Source organism: Mesoplodon bidens, assembly GCF_964165515.1.
Source record: "Mesoplodon bidens genome assembly, chromosome: 2".
Classification (NCBI taxonomy): domain Eukaryota; kingdom Metazoa; phylum Chordata; class Mammalia; order Artiodactyla; family Ziphiidae; genus Mesoplodon; species Mesoplodon bidens.
In genome coordinates, this window is record NC_138177.1 from 87940867 (window position 1) to 87960608 (window position 19742).

The 19742-nt window shown below is 39.4% G+C and overlaps 1 protein-coding gene across 1 annotated transcript; it reads right to left on the minus strand.

Moving 5' to 3' along the window:
- Positions 1-2244: 2244 nt before the first annotated feature.
- Positions 2245-19667, minus strand: ATP5PB (ATP synthase peripheral stalk-membrane subunit b). The gene is made up of 7 exons (XM_081220016.1): positions 19533-19667; positions 19220-19256; positions 15422-15567; positions 12302-12465; positions 11790-11915; positions 6643-6822; positions 2245-5586 (listed from the first exon to the last, which is right to left on the minus strand). Exons 1-7 carry the CDS (start codon positions 19570-19572, stop codon positions 5509-5511), a joined length of 771 nt encoding a protein of 256 aa, XP_081076142.1. The 5' UTR covers positions 19573-19667; the 3' UTR covers positions 2245-5508.
- Between the last annotated feature and the right edge of the window lie 75 nt (positions 19668-19742).

The following is a 19742-nucleotide window of genomic DNA, read 5'->3' on the forward strand; positions in this document are numbered from 1 at the left end:
GAGAGAGGCTGAGTAAGATGAGGACTGGAAAGAGTTGATTGAATTTGGAAATGAAGAGATCCTGATCTCTTTTGCTAAAGCAGCTTGGGGTGTAGTAGTGGTGGGGAGTCAGACTTCAGTGGGTTAAAGAGTGAATGGAAATCCCTAGACCTACAGCAGATTAGATCTTTTAAAGAGATCCTCTCGATAAAGAACACCAACAAATGCTGGATAAAACATTTGAAACACCATAATTTAAAAATGCATGGCTGGGGACTTCCCTGGTGGCGCAGTGGTTAAGAATCCGCCTGCCAACGCAAGGGACACGGGTTCGATCCCTGGTCCAGGAAGATCCCACATGCCATGGAGCAACTAAGCCTGTGTGCCACAACTACTGAGCCTGAGTGCCACAACTACTGAAGCCCATGCGCCTAGAGGCTGCGGTCCGCAACGAGAAGCCACCACAATGAAAAGACCGCACACTGCAACGAAGAGTATCCCCTGCTCACTGCAACTATAGAAAGCCCGTGCACAGCAACGAAGACCCAACACAGCCAAAAATAAAAATGAATAAAATAAAATAAATTTATAAAAAAAAATGCATGGCTGAACTAGATTTTGGAAATCCTCAAAGATCAGAAAGAGAGAGTTGAGTGAGACCTGAAGCTAAGGTTTGCTCTGGGAATAGCCACCAATTTTTGGTGACCTGAAGATTGGGTCTGAAGGCCTTGTATGAGGTCAGGAAACCAAGTCTAAAGCCTGCACCAAAGCGGGAAATTGGATCGGACCCCATGAAAGGAAACCCACAGTGGGTGAATCAGGAAAAATCATGCTGCATGGAAAGGTAGGGATCCTTGCTGTATCAGTTTTCTATTGCAGTATAATAAATTATCACAAGCGTAGATGGTTAAAACAGTACTCATTTCTTTTCTCACAGTTTCTGTGGGTTAGAGGCTGGGACACAGCTTAATAGGGTTCTCTGTTTCAGGGTCTCACCGGGCTGCAGTTCAGGTATTAGCTGGGGCCTTGGTTTCATCAGAGGCTTGACTGGGGGAAAATCCACTTCCCCTATTTGCTGGACAAATAAATTTTCTTTCAGCTGTGTAACTGAGGGCCCTGGCTGTCAGCTAGAGTCTGTCTTCAGGTCCTAGAAGCTGCCTGCAGTTCCCTGCCATGTGGTCCTGTCCACAGGCAGTTCACAACCTGGCAGTTTGATTCTTCAAGGCCAGCAGGAGAGCCTCTCTCCAGCCTGCTAAGATGGAGTCTTAACACAACGTAATGTAGTGATCCGAGTGCAAGTCTAGAATCATGTTATCTTCCTCCGAACAAGCTTTCTTTTATTGCTTTTGCCAGCCACCTGGGGGCACCAGCAATCTGGGATCACCTTAATCCAAGTTCGGGGCTTGAGTTTTTACTGGGTCATCTGTTCACAGCAGGACACTGTTCATTAAGGACTGGTTATTTATTTATTTATTTACTTATTTATTTATTTATGGCCGTGCCCCGCAGCTTGCAGGATCTCAGTTCCCGGACCAGGGGTTGAACCCAGGCCACAGCAGTGAAAGCCCGGAGTCCTAACCTCTAGGCCACCAGGGAACTCCCAAGGGCTGGTTGTTTCTGTCTTCATCTTTATTCCTAGAGTGCAGCTGTGTGTATGGTAGTGGTGGTGGTAGGCAGTGGTGGTTTACTAGGGTCTCTATTCTTGATGGGTCCTGGACTCCATCTTTTGTTCCTCTAGCCCTGTGAAGCGACCAAAAACATGACTAAGTGTCTTAGCCATCTCTTTCAGATGGGCAAATGCTCCCAGGACAAAAACGGTCCTGAGGGCTAACCTCACCTGTCTGAATTTCCACTCTCTCAGCTCTTGATCTGATGATTTCTCATGATCTCTTGGTGCTTTACCATTTTTAAATTTTTATTGGAGTATAGATGATTCACAATGTTGTTTCTGCTGTACAGCAAAGTGAATCAGTTATACATATACATATATCCACGTTTTTAGATTCTATTCCCATACAGGTCATTATGGAGAAGTGAGTAGAGTTCCCTGTACTATACAGTATGTTCTTATTAGTTATCTATTTTATTTTATTCTATTTTTTTGGGGGGGGAGATAATCTTTTTAGTAGACTGTGCTGAAACAATTGGGAATTCATATGAAAAACAAAAAAGGCTTAAACTCTTTATTTCACACCATCTACAAATTATGTAATATATCCTTACCTGTAGGAGCTAAAATTACAAAACTTCTGGGTTAGGCAGATATATTTTTTTTAATTTTTATTGGAGTATAGTTGATTTACAGTGTTTTTAGCTTCAGGTGTACAGCAGTGAATCAGTTATACATATACATATAGTGACTCTTTTTAGGTTCTTTTCTCATACAGGCCATTACAAAGTATCGAGTAGAGTTCCCCATGCTATATAGTAGGTTCTTATTAGTTATCTATTTTATATATAGTAGTGTGTGTATGTCAATCCCAACCTCCCAATTTATCCCCCCCCCTTCCCCCTGGGTAACCATGTTTGTTTTCTGCATCTGTGACTCTATTTGTTTTGTAAATAGGTTCATTTGTACCATTTTTTTAGATTCCACATATAAGCAATATCATATGATACTTGTCTTTGTCTGACTTACTTCACTCAGTATGACAATCTCTAGGGCCATCCGGTGCTTTAATATTTTTAAGATATGTTTTATATTTCACCCAGATGCGAAAAATTTCTTCAGTAGGAGAGTTGGTCTGAATTACCTAGTCTACCATTACTGGAAGCAAATGTTATAGCATTTTGCATCTTAATTGCATTTAACCTCAGCAACAAAGTTGCAGGAATCTGAATCTTAATTTTCTTACTCCAACAAACAGAATATTTACTTTTAAGCCAGGTACGTTCTATAATCTTAATAAAGAATAGAAAGTCTTTAGAATAGATCTTACAAAAAAAGGTACAGGACCTTAACAGAGAATATTAAAAATTTTAATGAAAAACACTATGACCCAATAAATGGAAGCATAGCCCTAATTTAATTACTTCTGCTGGTGTCATTTATAATGTCCCTCTATCTCCTGCATTTCCTGGAACCTGGAATTTACATCTTAAGTCCTGAGAGATTCAGGTTAAATACATCTGGCTAGATTACATCACAGGTGATACTGTCTACTTCGTATTTCAGCAGATCAGGAAAGATATCTGGTTATTCCACCACGAATGATGCTAATAATAACCAGTGAATTAGGTAATTGACCACTTGGTGGAATGATCTTCAGATTCCTATTAGTTATCATGGATTAGAAATTATTTTTACGGTCATTACAAAATTTATGACAAAAGTAAAGAATCCAACATTTCCCTTTTATCATTGCCAAATGTAATCCATTTCTTTTGCTAATACAAAAAGACTTCCCATCAATTGAACTTTTTCATACCATACATTTAAAAAATAACTGTGATACTCTGAGACTGCACAACCAATTACCATGCAGCCAATTTGTACATACCAAACCACATCCACCACATAGAAATGAATTTCTGGTATTCTGAAGGTAGAGGTTTGGGGCTGTAGTCTGGAGTTTCGCCTCTAGGAAACCTGCTCAGCTTATTACCGCCTTCTCATTCCTGACTGGCTTCACTTTGGGTTGTGATGCCATGCTCCTTGGGCACAGGTAAACAAACTCCTCCAGCACATCCTTGTCCAAAAGGAGCAGCACATGCTCTACAGCTGGCTGCAGCAGTAACGTCCAGGTGGCAGAGCACTGTTGGCTATCCATAACATGTTGTAAGTGTTGCTGTGAGTACAGGATGTCATTCATCCGGCTCCCTGGTTCTGGGGACTGTGGGGCACACTGTCAGTCTCTGCTTGGATCTGATAGCCTTATGAGGAGACCCAGATGAAACTGTTCTCATTCTGAAATGACTGGCCAGAGGACTTTGACAGCCTCATGCCTAGCCTAGCTGCCTTTGCGAATGCAAAGAAGCAACTTTGTGGCTTATACATACTGGTGCTAATCTGTTGACTCACCAATTGTAGCTGGGCCTATAACTTCCCAACCCTTCCCTGGGTCACCCTTCAGCTTTAACCTTTGGACCAGGTGTGTGAGGAAAGGCCTAGCGTTTTGCAGGACAATCATACCATGAAGACCTGAGGTAATAAAAACTGACAAGGGTTTCAGTCCATGCTTGTGATTTCCGCTTGTTCCTACCCGCTCCCATTTCACATCCACCTTCCCTTCTTAAATGCCTGCTCCATGCACGTCAAACTCCTTCATCAGAAACAAAGATTAAGAGCTTACAGAGATTGCTTAACCAGCTCCCACGACAGCATAAAGTCAAATCCCTTACCTATAAACATATATCCTAGTAGCTCTGCTTCTCTAACTGAATGCTGACTGATACAGTTATGTACAAGGAAACTGATGAGGTTATTGACACTACCTAAAATGGTGCTGTCATTACACTCTCAAAACACCTAAAATCTGTACTGTATCACATATTCTTACTGCCTTTCCAGTAGATATTTAACTCCCTGAGGTAGGAACTTTTTATCTCTGTATGACCAGTGCAGGATTGTGCTTAGCACAGCAGTTCTTTGTTTAATGAATAATTTGGAACACCTCTGGTGACCCTATCAAAATCTCCTTTAAGTAACATCTTAATAATGATAGTCTGATTTCTACATAAGATGAATACATTAGCCATCAATCAATCAATCAATCCTGACTTAAATGATTGTTATATAATTAAAACCTTAGGAAGTCAATGAAAATGGCAATTATCCATATGGTACGTATTTTCAAATATTTCCTATTACGTAAGTTATCCATTTGTTTACAAGTAAATCCTTATACAAGTATGGGAGAATTAAATATAGACAGACCAAGGAAGGGCAGAATTTTCTAATTATCTGCTGGATTCTTCAGAGTGATTTTATGACACATTGAGTCCATAATATTTTCTGTTGACATACTACTAAAATGAAAATAAAGTCAATGATATAATTTGATATACAAGATTTCCTTTAGTTATTTTAAGAATACTGAAAAGTTTTAAATTTCCCATAACCTGTCAGCAAGAAATAGCTTATCACTAATAGTTTTATAAACAATATTATCAGCTCAATGACATCTTTAATTTTTACCCATATAATAAATGTTGAAATAACATTTCAGAAAATTATGCATCTTGAAAACTTTGTTTCAACCATCACTTTATTGTAAGATGGTTGAATTAATTCAAATTTAAACTCTAACTTGACAATTTTTAGTCAGGTACCAAACTTTATTCAAAGCAAACTGCTTATTCAAAAGTGATCATGAAACAACTCAAAATGCACACCAAGAAGGATGAGAGAAACATCTTACTGGCCAATAGATTGTTTTAATTCTCTCATTATATGAAATTCAAAGTTTTCATTTTTAGGAAAGGGAAACTAACTTCAGTAGAGAGCAATACAGAAAGATTCTGTCACATAGACTAGTTTCCATTTAGTCGGTCAACTGTTTCTAGCTGTCTCAATTGGGACAGATGCATTTACAGAGCTGGCTGTGCTTGAGCCTTCTTTGCGAGCAGCTTTAGATCTGCAATGCACTTGGCAATTGTCTCCTTCTCCTGTGATAAGGAAAGAGAAAGCTGGTTAGAACTTTTCAAATCATGGAAGGGTATAAACACTGTAATTCTAAAGGATACCTCCTATAAGAAGTTCCTCGGAATCTCAAGATGGATGGCTTAATATGATAGACTACAAAAAATTATTTAATTATTTAACATGGGGGAGATGTAAAATTTATTTTCAGCAAATGCAGGCAATTTAAAGTCCCCTGGCTCATAGCTTTCATGAGTGAAACCTGTTTAGAGGTTGAAGCTAGACACTCCTGTAACCATGTGCCACTGATGTTAGGTTTTACAGCTAACAGCTGCTTGAAAAAGACCAACCTAACAAACATTAGTAATAGAGAAATGTTAAGAAAGAATAAAAATAACTTTTAGTCTCTTTTGTATACTTTTGTCTTTTCAAGTTTCTTAAATAAATATATCACTTTTATGTAAGACAGTTTATTTTAAAAAACCCAAGGCATTAGATGTTGACAGACCCTGTTTTTCTAGTCCTGCGTGGTTATGCAGAAAATGATCAGAAATGCCTAAGTATACTATAAATCTAGGAAAGAAGAAATAAAGTCAAAAGTAAATAAAGAACATAAAATTTAAAAAGGAAATCACATTTAGGTAAAAAATAGAAAACATTTCTGTTCAAGACCAATGAATTAAGTGGCTGGGAAGAGGAAATGGCATGGAATGGATATCATGGAATTATTCAGAAAATGGAAGAGGCTCAGAAGCAGACTTGTCCAGCCTGTTTTACAGAGAAATGAAATATGTTGCTTAATATTTCCCAAATGTCAGAACTTGAACATATGTCTGTTCATCGAGTGTTCTCAACCATCTTTCCACTCTCTTTGATCCATGAGGTGAGAGACCCTTTGGAAGCCAAAGTTTGAGGAGGGAGGCAACCTACCAAGGTAGTTGTACAGCATCTTCTAGGTTACCACTAACCAGAAAAGTGAACCAGGACCACCCCAATGTCTCTAGGCTAAAGACTCCTTTCCAGCTATTTTTATCCTGTCAGAGATACCAATACAACTCCAGAAGCTTCAAAACATCATGTACCTGCTGCAGAGAGATGCTCTGTACCACGTTCTTCTCCACCCAGTTTATCATGTGCTCTTGTTCCTTTTGACGCATCATATTCTGCACAGAGATGTGATAGTCCAGGCGATTCTTCACCTCCTTGTATACTCTATGCAGCCGTTCCCGGTAAGCAACTTCCAAGGCCATGGCAATGTTATTCTGAAGCAAAGTTAAGAAGCGACGAAAACTGTTTGCACAGTTAAAGGATCACTTCCCTTCTGAGGATTCTGCCCATTAGAATACCCATCATTACCTGTATTTTACGCAAAATCCATTTGTTTAATATGAATAGGTAACACATGCATGTGGTAGAAAAATTCTAACAGCATAGAGTAAAAATATATTTAAAAGTACATGCAGTAAAAAATAAGTCACCTGCAGCCCCTCCATAGGCTACCATCTTCCTCTAGTTCTTGTATTCTCTCCCAGAAATATTCAGTAAACAAAACATAGGTATATGTACACACACGGACATCACTTTTACTGATTATGACACAAAGACCCACCTTAATTTTAAAAGTTACATTGGATTCTACTATTTGGGTGTCTCATAATCCATAATTTATTTAAGCTCTATTAATAGATAAGGTTGCTTCCAATTCTTTAACAAATAATGCTGCTGTGTATATTGTATGTGTCTTTGCACTTATGTGTGAATACTTGCTGGGTCAAATAATAGCTAATAACTGTTGAGTACCTACTATGTTCTAAACACTGTGTGTCAATTCAGTTAAATCTTAAAATCACACCATGGGATAGTTACTATTATTATATTCATTTTACAGTGAGGAAGAAACTGAGTCAGAGCTAAGGAAGTTGTCCAAGGTTATAGAGTAAAGGAACTGTGAAGCCAAGACTTGACTACAAGGAGTCAGGCTACAAAGCCGAGGCTCTTAAAGATCCATTTTAACTCGTGATTAACACTGTCCAATTCCACAGAAAAGTTGTACTGCTTCATACTCTCACCAGCAACACAAATGCTTGTTACTCTAAACCCTGACCAATGGTGTTTATAAAACATTTTACTCTTGACTATTCTGATAAGCAGAAAAAAATAACAATTTTAATTATCATTATCTAAGGAGAAAATTTACATATTTAGAAGCCATTTACATTTACTTACATCTTTATAAATTGTTCATGTCCTACATCTAGTTTTCTACTGGGATGTTGGTCTATCCTAAGGTAACTACCCTTTTGTGTCACATGGAATGCATGTATTCTTCCTAGTTTGTCTCTTAACTTTATGGTAACTTCTACATGTAAAACTTAAATTTTTAATGAGATCAACTTAATTTTTCCTCTTATAGTTCCTGGATTTTTAAAAATTGAAGTATAACTGACATACAATATTACATTAATTTCAGGTATACAAACACAATGATTCGGTATTTGTATATATTGTGAAATGATCACCACAATGGGTCTAGTTAACATACGTCACCACACAAGTTTCTGCATTTTGTTGTCTTTATTAGAAAGGCTTTGCCATTCCAAGGGTATTGTTTTTCATGTTCTCTTTTTCTACTTTTATGGTTTCATTTCTTAAAGATCTTTAATTCATCTTAAATTTGTTTTGGTATAAGGCAAAAAGTAGGAAAACAACTCTGCATCTACAAAGATACCTGTCTGTCTTTCCCCTCTAGGATGAAAATACCACCGATCTAAACTACCCTATGCATTTAGGTCTATCTCTAGACCCTCTCTCTCAAGTGCTGTGCCAATCTGACTTTCTATTCATGCAGTGTGCCAAGCTATTTATTTAAATTTCCTTTACAATTTTGAGCTTTAATATTTAGTAGGACTGTTCATTACTTCTCTTTTTCAGAATACTCCTGAACATTTTTTACTTTTTCTAGTAATAATCAATTTGTTCAAGTCCCAACACCCCCTACCCGCAGTCTATTAGTAGTTTCCTTCTAGGAATGTATAAAATTTAGAGATTAAAGTAGGGAGAATTTGATATCCTTGTATTATTGAGTCTAGGTTCTTAGAACCTTATACCTCACAAGCATTTCACGTTTTTCAAAGTAAAAAGACTGTACATTTCTAGTTAAGTTTACTCCTAGGTATCTCTTCCTAAATGGCTTACCTTTTTCTCGCATATTTTCTAACTGACTGATATTTGTATACAGAAGGCTACTGATTTTATTAGATATTAATTTTGTACCCAGATACCTTACTGAATTTGCTTATATATAATTTGCTTATATATTATATATATATATAATCAGGTAATCTATAAGTAAGGATAACTTTATGTTTTCTAATTTTTATACCCCTTATTTCTTTCTCTTCTCTAATATCAGCTACTACTGCCAGAATAACATTGAATTAGTAATGGTGACAGGTATATTGTTGTCTTCTAGTCTGTAATGAGAATCCTTATAGGTCTGCCTGTTTTATATAAAGGCTTGAGATATTAATCTCAAGTAGGCCCTTAATACTTCTAGGTACATTTTTTTTTTTTTAGTCCATTCACTCTCCTGTTCTTCTTTCTCCTGAAATCTCTAGTATACCTCCTTGACTACTTTCCTTTTCAACAAATGACCTACCTTCCTATTTCACTGAGAAAAAGGAAACAAAGAACTTCACAAACTTCTACCACCATATAAACCAATCTACCTGGACCCATACTCACATACTTTGCCTTCCTTTCTTTAACGATGGCTGAACTGTCTCTGCTCTTGAAGCCAACCCTTCCACCCGTGTATTCTAAACTCTCTGGCCTACTGAAGGACATTGCTACAGCAAATTCCTCCCTACTCCCACCCCTTTCTTGCATCAATTTTTCTCTCTCTACTAACTTCTATCAGATGCTAACATGTAGTTACACTTTCCATCTTTTAAAAAATCTCTCTTGATTACTACATCCTACCTTCTGAGCTACTAATTTCTTTGCCCACCAATATAGTAAAACTCCTTCACAATTTTGACAGTGATCTATACTCAGACTCCAATTTCTTTTCTTCCATTTTTTTGTCCTTCAACTTACTCAAATAGCCCTTACCAAGGTCACCAACCTCCATGTTGCTAAATCCTATGCCAAACTCTTAGACCCTTACTACTTGACCATAAGTAGGGCAACTACAAATTAAAATAATCCTTGTTTCCTCCAGTTATTTTCCTTCATGTTCCAGTCTTACAGCTGTGCCTCTTGTAAGCTCACGATTCCCTCATCTCCAGTCTGGAATTCTCCCCAGTGATTCCAGACTCACATATCTCATGGTCTACCTAACAACTCTATTTGGCTAACTCACTGGCATTTCGAACCAATGCATACAAGATTGAAGGCTACTTTCAACAAGGCAATCAGAGTCGCCCTTCAAAACACGAGGGAGATCGTATCACTCCTCTGCCTAAAAGATTCAATGACTTTCTCTCTCATTCTGAGTACAAGTCAAAGTTCTCACAGAAGCCTATAAGACTTTACATGATCTAGCGCTTGGCCACTCTCTGCCTTGCTTCCTTTTACCTTCCTCCTCACCCATTTCACTTCAGCTACAGTGGCTTCCTTACTTTTCTTTGTCTATACCAAGCAAGCTTCCAGGATTAGGGCCCTTGCAATTGTTCTTCCCTCTGCCTGGAATACTATTTCCTCAGAAATCCACACAGCCTGAACCATCACTTCGACAGGTCTCTGTTCAAATATCACATTAGAAGCCTTTCTAGCCTGCCCAATAAAAACAGTAACTCCCTCCTTCTAGAATCTCTTTTCCTTTAACATAAGTTCATTGTTCTACATGTACTTCATACCAGTTGACATTCACATCTGCTTAATTATTTTTCTCCTGTCCTTCTCTCAACCCCTGGCTAGGAGAGAGACCCCAGGAAGGCAGACTTTGTTTTGCTCTCTGCTGTATTCCCAGCACCTTGTCTTGACCAGTGTTCACACATAAAATATACCTATTAAATATTTCATGAATAAATAAAAATGTTAATGACTATCATTTGAATCTTATAAAAAAGCTACATCTTCAAAAGCCACATTTTGTTTGTGCATACATAGTTTCTATGAGGCAGGAAGCATTTAGATTGTAACCTAAATCTGCACGGAAAGATATGTTAAAAATTTCTGAGGATTTCAAACATTTACGTGCTTAAGAATCTCTCAGGATCCTATTTAAAAAAATACAGACTTTTGGATAGCTCCTAACAGAGGTTCTAATCTCACAGGTCTTGGAATGGGTCCAAAAATTTGCATCAAAGATGGGGCTTCCCTGGTGGCGCAGTGGTTGAGAGTCTGCCTGCCGATGCAGGGGACACGGGTTCGTGCCCCAATCCGGGAGGATCCCACATGCCGCGGAGCGGCTGGGCCCGTGAGCCATGGCCGCTGAGCCTGCGCGTCCGGAGCCTGTGCTCCGAAACGGGAGAGGCCACAACAGTGAGAGGCCCGTGTACCACAAAAAAAGATGACTGATGCACGTGGTACCGAGACTACACTAGGAAATACTGGCCCAGACCCTTAATATTTCAGATACTTATTTTACCTTAGCACCTCATTTTTCATTTCATAGGTGTTTCTATACATAAAATTTCAATATAAGCTCATCTCACTTTAAATACCAGGCATAAAGTACTGGGCTCAAAGTAAATAACAACAAAATGCTTGAACACGTTCCTAAAGTTGTTTTAGAAACTAAATATTTTAGAATCTAATTATGCTTTGATCATGGTAAAAAGCTCTCCTGCCATCTGAATCTGCTTTGTGAATTTGGAATGTAAGGTATCAGATTTTCTTAGAGCAAGTATGTTAAGTAAGACTTTCTTATAGCGAGCACGTATGAAATGCACAGCATGTATTTCACCTACTGTATTTTACAGTGAATGCCATTTTTTAATCTGCTATAACTTAATGAATTATTTTCCCTCTGTGTGGATTCAAAATGTGTCCTTTTATACTTTTTACTCTTTCTAGTTTTAGAGTAATAATTCTAGTTATTTTTCTACTTGATAGGTCCACTGAATAGTTAATAGCTGTAACTGCTATTTAGACCCCCAAATATTCTCTTTTCTAAACAAAATATGCTCAACCTATCCAACTATTCCTCATAAGATTCTAATTTTTTGTGTTAAATGCACACAAATGAGTAACTTCACTTGCCTTAGAAAGTTCTGAAACCTACCCTCTGGACATCAAAAAGGTAATGGCGCTTTTGAACCAGTGCCTGCTGTGACTTCTCCAGATCAATTGCATCTTGGATTTGTTTGATGGAAGCCTGTTTCACTTCTTCCAGTTGGGCAATTTTTTCCTGCAATTATGATATTTACAACAAAGATCAGTGAAAGTACCAAGGGTAATAAAAGTTTCATTTTATGCTTCATCGAAGTCATACCCCTCATTTGTGAAAACACCCACACATAGGGAGAACTATACAAATCCTTAAAAAGAGTTGCCCCAAATAGCTATGCAGTATCTTGTTGAATGAACAAAACTATGGAAAAGCTGGAGAAAGTTTGGTAGATTTTTAAAACTTGATCTCAAGTTAGTAATAACATTAACACTTATAATTGAAATCATTATAATTAGATTCATTTCTATATGCTCTGCCCCTATCATTCGTACCAAAAACATCACTTGATGGCTTTGACACGACTACTACGGTCTAAAATGGGAAATAAGGTTTATGGTTCTTACCTCATTGAGTTTATCAGCAAATTCCCCAATAGAGGCACCATATTTTTTAATTACATAGATAAGCACCCCTATTGTTGAAATGGCAGAGAAGGTCTCTGCAGTTATCACATATATTTCTTTGGAGAGTAAATATAAGATAAGCCCAGTTCCGAGCACGTAGGGTCCTAAAAGAAGAAAAAGTTATTTTATGATGGATATGCTATGTCTAAAAGGGGAAGACAGAGATACTTCCGCATTTAAGTAGTTGAAGGCAAAGTTAATAATGATTTTAAATAATCAGATTCAAAGACGGAACACTAGATGAGAACCAGTATGGTAGGGTTGCAAGAACAAGGATCTGGACCCATGGAAATCTGACTCTGCAACTTATAAAACACTGAGCAATATAGATGATCTCTGAGCTTAGTTTCCTTAACTGTAATATGGGAATAGTCCCTTCTTCATAGGGTTGATGAAATTGAGAAATAATGTATATTAAGTATCTGGTACAATTGCTCAACAAACAGGAAGTATTTTATAAAGATGTCAGGTTACTTCCAGAAGTAATTTGTGCAGCAAAACATACTATTTATTGAGTGCGGACATCAGTCAGAATAAAATTTATCCACTCTTGCCTATTTACTGAATAGGAACCTGACACTGGAAATAAGCAAACAAAACAGATACAACTATGAAGCAGCATGTATGTAAAAGAACTAAATAACAGGATTCTCAATTCCTGTAGCATCTTATTATAATGCTTTAAATATAGCCATCTTTTTCTTTAACCAGGCCATTAATTCTGAAAGGACACAAACCATAAGGTACATTTCTTTAGGACTTTCCTCTATGCCTCATTAGATGCTAGGTAAGGTCAAAGCAGGTCTTTGGGGAAGCAGTTTACAATGTTTTTGAGCAATACAGGTACCAAAGGATGTTAGGATGTACTAGTAGAATAAAAGGGTTACATTCTCAAATATATTTTACCCGGTTTCCCATACAGAGTTTCACCAGTTCATTTTTTTAAAAATTTGCCTTCAATGTATAAATTTTAAATGTGAATTTATAAGAAAGGTCTATCAGGGCTTCCCTGATGGCGCAGTGGTTGAGAGTCTGCCTGCCAATGCTAGGGGACACGGGTTCGTGCCCCGGTCCGGGAAGATACCACACGCCGCGGAGCGGCTGGGCCCGTGAGCCATGGCCGCTGAGCCTGCGCTCTGCAACAGGACAGGCCACAACAGTGAGAGGCCCGCGTACAGCAAAAAAAAAAGAAAGGCCTATCATATGTAGCATTTTTATCAGCTATAGAGGTCTGAGGAAATTAATGTTTCTTGCAATTTTAGTTACAGAAATGCTACCTTAGGCCACTCCCTGGATAGATTAAAAAAAAGAAACAACTTTGGTTTTCAATGTTTCATGGTCATAGCAATATTTGGGTACAGCAAGAGAGGCAGTGCACACAGTACAAAGAACACTAAACTTAACTGTAGAACCTGTGTTTAAGTCCAACTCAGTCACTAAAGACAGAATAAATCTCAGCAAATTCTTTGTTTTCTAGTTCTGGGTAATAAAAATGTCTTCATAGGGTTTCCCTGGTGGCACAGTGGTTGAGAATCCACCTGCCAATGCAGGGGACACTGGTTCGAGCCGTGGTCTAGGAAGATCCCACATGCCACAGAACAACTAAGCCCGTGTGCCACAACTACTGGGCTTGCGCTGTAGAGCCCGCAAGCCACAACCACTGAGCCCGTGCTCCGCAACGAGAAGCCGCCGCAGTGAGAAGCGGGCGCACCGCAACATTGAGTAGCCCCCGCTCGCCACAACTAGAGAAAGCCTGCACGCAGTAACGAAGACCCAACGCAGCCAAAAATAAATAAATAAATTTATTTTTTAAAAAAGTCTTCATAGAACTGTTGTACGGATTAAATAAAGTGAAAGCATATCCTATTATAAAAATGTAAGGCTAATGGGGCTTCCCTGGTGGCGCAGTGGTTGAGAGTCCGCCTGCTGATGCAGGGGACACGGGTTCGTGCCCCGATCCGGGAAGATCCCACATGCCGTGGAGCGGCTGGGCCCGTGAGCCATGGCGGCTGAGCCTGCGCATCCAGAGCCTGTGCTCCGCAACGGGAGAGGCCACAACAGTGAGAGGCCCGCGTACCACAAAAAAAAAAAAAAAAGTAAGGCTTCAGTACAGTTTATGCCTTTTTATTTATTTTAAATAAATAAATTTATTTATTTATTTATTTGGCTGTGTTGGGTCTTCGTTGCTGTGCGCGGGCTTTCTCTAGTTGCGGCACGCAGGCTTCTCACTGCGGTGGCTTCTCTTGTTGCGGAGCAGGGACTCTAGGTGCAGGGGCTTCAGTAGTTGTGGCTCGCAGGCTCAGTAGTAGTGGCGCATGGGCTTAGTTGCTCTGTGGCGTGTGGGATCTTCCCGGACCAGGGCTCGAACCTGTGTCCCCTGCATTGGCAGGCCGATTCTTAACCACTGCGCCACCAGGGAAGTCCCTATGCCTTTTAAAAGGAAAAAAAACCCTGATAAATATGGTCCAGCTCTTTTTTTCATAATTATACATACAACACAGTCTCTAGTGCCTTACCTGGCTTTATTTTAATCCATAGCTCTTTCTATCATTACCTGAAAGTGTATTATACACTCAATTTTGTTTTTTTTTGGCCGCTCTGTGCGGCTTGCAGGATCTTAGTTCCTTGACCAGGGATGGAAGCCGGGCCCCTGCAGTGAAAGCACCGAGTCCTACCCACTGGACCGCCAGGGAATTCCCCAGTTACTCCTTTCCTTACTGTCTATCCTACAAAAGAATGTATGTTTCATGATGGCAGGCACTTTAGTTCACCACTGTATGCCTAGAACAGTACCTAGCATAGAGCAGGCAGTCAATAAATTTGGTGTAACAAGAAATGGAGACAATGTTATAAAATCAAGTTAAAATCCCAAATTTATTTCAAAGACAAGTTAAAGCAACCAAATCAATTCTTATATTGAATCACTTCCACACTTTACTTTAAAAACAGCTGACTTGATTTTTCTGGTACATGTGAAAGAGGTTAAGAGGCCACTAAAACGCTAGATTAACATAAACCATACCATCTAAACATACTATCAAACATTGGGCAAATGCTCACCTGTTACACCAGTTTTAGGATAAAGGAACTGGAAAAATTCCTCAGGGATCAGCCCAAAACGAACTTTTCCTCCATATTCAGGAAGAGGTGGTACAGGGGCAAGACCTGGCTGCCCTTTGTGAAAGATCCTTGTTGCCTGCAATACCCTACAGGTAGGAATTACACAAATTTAAAGCCTATTCTTTAAAGAGAACACAATGTATGAACAACTGTAGAAAAGAACAAATAGGGATGAGGACTGAGGCTGTTTCCCACTGTCTTAATGGGAACAGAACAGACCAAGAACAGGAAGGTTAGGGTCCCATAATTCGCTGTGTGATAAGGGGAAACAACTTACTTAAAGCTGTATGTAACCTTCTACCCAATACTAGAATCCCTTCTGTTAAGTCTCATGGGTCATCTGTCTAGCACTTTATACGTCTATTACTAGCAATGAATTTTGTAAGAACATAGACTCTGCAGCCAGACTATCTGGGTTCAAATTTTAATTTATGCTTTTGTAGTCTCTGATTTCTCTAAAGTAAAGTAGCAACAAAGAATATGACCTTAGAGGGTTGCTGTGAGGATTAACTGAGTTAATAAATGTAAAGTATATAAAATGGTGTTTGGCATATGGTAAAGTTTTATGTAAGTGGTTAGCTATTACATGTCCACTGTGTTGTGAGCTCCCTGATGGCGAGAACTTTGACCTTTTTGAATATTCTCTGTATTGGGGTGCTAAATAACCACTAAGTGAAACATGCTTTTTCAGTGTTGGATAGCTCTAACTATGTTCATCCTTTGAATTGAACTGCTACATACATCCTTGAAACCTCTATCCATTGGTTCTAATATTATTTTTCTATGTAAGATAACACTCATGTATCTGGGTTAAACATCTCAGTTCCTTCACAATCCTGACTGTCCACAAGAGCAAACTGGTTTACAAAAATGAAGTATACAGAACTGAACATAATACTGAACTGAAATATAGCTTGACTAATTCATTCATCCTACAAATATCAATACATATTGAGAACTTGCTATTGCCATTATTGGGCTTGAACCACTGTACTATTATCATGGATTTGCGAACTATTCTTGTCTTTAAAGCAGCCTAAGATTGCATCTGTAGCAGTTACAGCATACTGGTACGTAGGATTCTGATGAAATAAAATCCTCTAGCCTTTTCATATCTGCTGTCGAGCTAAATCCCCTTCAAATTCTAAGTATGTTTTTGTCCCTCACCTCCCCTCTCTCTTATCTCCTTGCAATGTAAGAGTTTACATTATTTCATTGACTATTGTTCACTGCTTGTCTTTTGAATATTATTTCTGCTTCCCAATGTATTGAGTTACCTCACCAACTTTTGAAATCTGAGAATCATGCTCCAGATTCTTTCATTTTAATCAGGGTTTCTAAACCTCAGCACTATTGACATGTTCAACTATTGACAACTCTTTGTTGTGGAAGGCTGTTCTGTGCACTTAATTAGGAGTATCCCTGTGGCCTTTGTACACCAGATGCCAGTAGCATCCCCCCTCCTACCCAGTGGTGACAACCGAAAATGTCTCCAGATGTTGCCACAAGTCCCTTGGAGGGCAAAACTGCCCCTCAGAACCACTGACTTAAATCATAGCACTAAAGAACTCGCTTTAGGGGAACACAAATCCTCTCCCTAACTGGCTGTTTCAGTTCAAGCCCTCATCTACTCCTGCCTAAACAAGTAAGTAACCCAAAATCTGTTCTCTTGGCTTCTCCTCAAATACCCCTTGAAACTAGCGCGCTCCCTGCTGCTTTGAAAGTTTTTAAAATGCAAATTTGACTTTAAAACTCTTCAACAGGCTCTCTCCTGCCCACAGAAAACAAACTACTTAATACAGCATACGTGATTCAGCACCTGTCAAATTTTATATCCTCATCTTCCTTCATCCTCCTACTCTCCAGCCATATGAAACTACTTACAGCTTTCAAATACCACAAAACAAAACAAAACAAAACAAAACACCTCATGCTGCTCCTTCTGCCTGGTATACCTTTCACTTAATGACTGCCAAGACGAACCAGCCTTCAGAACATCTTGAGTATATCCTTTATAAAGGCCTTCCGATCTTGGGTTGACAATTACTCACTCAACAAAACATTTACTAACTTTCTACTTATATTAGGCACCGAGAGTATAACAATAAGCAGACAAGTCCCAGCCTCTGACATTCTAGTGGGGGTTTGGGAAGTGTGAGTGTACAGGTCCATACACAATTTCAGACAGTTTAAGTTCCATGAAGAAAAATAGGTGAAGGAAGGGGCTAAGGAGCAATGGAGTGGGGGAAAGGCTTTTTTGGTAGATCAGATGACATTTGAGCCAATGACCTGGGGAAAAGAGAGAAGAGCAAGTACAAAGGTCCTGAGGCAACAATAAGCTTGGCAGTTTTCAGAGGAATAGCAAGAAGGCCAGTAAGGCTAGAGAATGAGCTTAAAAGAGAATGTAAGAAGGTAAAATCAAGAGGTAGGATGGGGTCAACTCATGTTGAACTTTCTGTGTTATCGTAAGTTTGGATTTTATTTCAAGTGGGATGGGCAGCTCTAGAGGGTTTTGCAGGGGAAGGGTGGGGGGACTGACATAATCCCTGTGGCTAGTGTGAGGATGGCCTGTAATGGGACAAGAATATAGATTCAAGGAGACTAGTTAGGAGACAACTGCAATAGCCTAGGTGAAACGTGATGGTGGTTCACACTCCAGTAGTAGTGGTAGTGAAAGAAGTGGTCAGAGTCTGGATATCATCTGGAGAAAGAGCCTTACTGAGGTATTAGACATGAAATGTGAAAGAGAAATCAAAGATGTTCCTTGCATTTTGTATATGTATTTATTACATATATTACAATCATTTACTTGTCTATATGGAATCTTTCTTCTCTGAGAAGTTGGAAGCAGACAATTATAGCCTCACTTTATTGCTTATACAAAAATTACAGATAAACCAAAGCCACTTTTTCAAGCTACAGGGTCGTTATCAAATTTTGCAAGATTTAGGACTAAGTCTGGAAGTAAAAAGAGAAATCCCAAAGAAAACTGACATGTTTTATGAAATATGAGTAACACCTTCTAATATTTACTAAGCACATACTATGTACCAAGCACTGTTTTTAGGGTTCCCAGGAATTAATTCCCTTAATCTTCACAATCCATAATGTACTATTCTATTTTGCAGAAGGGGGAATTAAGGTCCCACAGTAAGGTCCCACTTGTAAGTGGAGGAGCCCGGTGTACCCTCTTTCAGCTTTGGAATCTTCACTGTAAACTACTACTTTATAGCTGCCTCCTCTGGTAGACTGTGCGTGAGGTCCACGAAGGCAGGTACTTAACCTTACTCATTTTTTTATGTTCGGTTATGTGGGTGGCAAGATCAATATTTACTGAAACGACGAATAATTTCTCTGACCTGACAGTAAAAGTTGGAATCTGGGAGACAGATTAAAAACAATATGCTTCATTGTTTTATTTAACAAAACTTGTCCTAGGGTATGCAATCTAGTAACCCCGACTAGGGATGCCACAGCTGTGCCTAGCTGAAGGTCACAAGGGAGAGGGGCGGGGCTTAGGGGACACCAAAACCAGTTTTTAGTTTAGTTAGAACACATTAGGTGACACAACGGTGTTCCAGGCAGTAACAGGAGCACACATGTTTGAATGAGACTTGAAGCGTTCCAAAATAACCTAAAGAAAGGTAATTAGCGGCCTAAAGCTAAGAGCAGATTATCCAGAAGTGAAATAGGTGATAAAGCAAGGACAAAAGGGAGTATTACACCCCTTACACTTACCCTGGGCCGAGGAGGGCTGCGTTCTTCAGAGAGGGAGCTAGAAATACACAAGGCACAGGTTAGCAAGGTCACGGTGAAATCTGGTTTGCCCCTTCCTCGGTCCCCGCGGAGCCCAGTCACTAAGGCCATGCGTCCCCCATTCCTATCCCCCGAGACCCCACACTCTCCTTCTGAGCGGCACTAATCAACTCTCCACTCAGGCCCAAATCTCGCCGCGCCTTTCACCCCCTTTCCTCCCACCCGCTCCAAGTAACCCTAGACGCGCTGGTTTGCAATCACTCTGCTAGCCCGGACCAGGGTCTGTACCTCTCACCTGCTGCGGTGGCGGCAGAAAGTACCACCCGGGACAGCATTGTCAGGTAGCGTCCACACAACAGTCTTCGTGCCCCAGTGACCGCTACAGGAGACTCCGTCAGGGGCAAAAACAAGATGGTCGCTCACAAGTCTCGCGAGAAGAGACCATCGTGCCCTTTTCATCAACTTCCGGTCGAATTTTTTTTTTTTTTTTTTTTTTTTTTTTAGG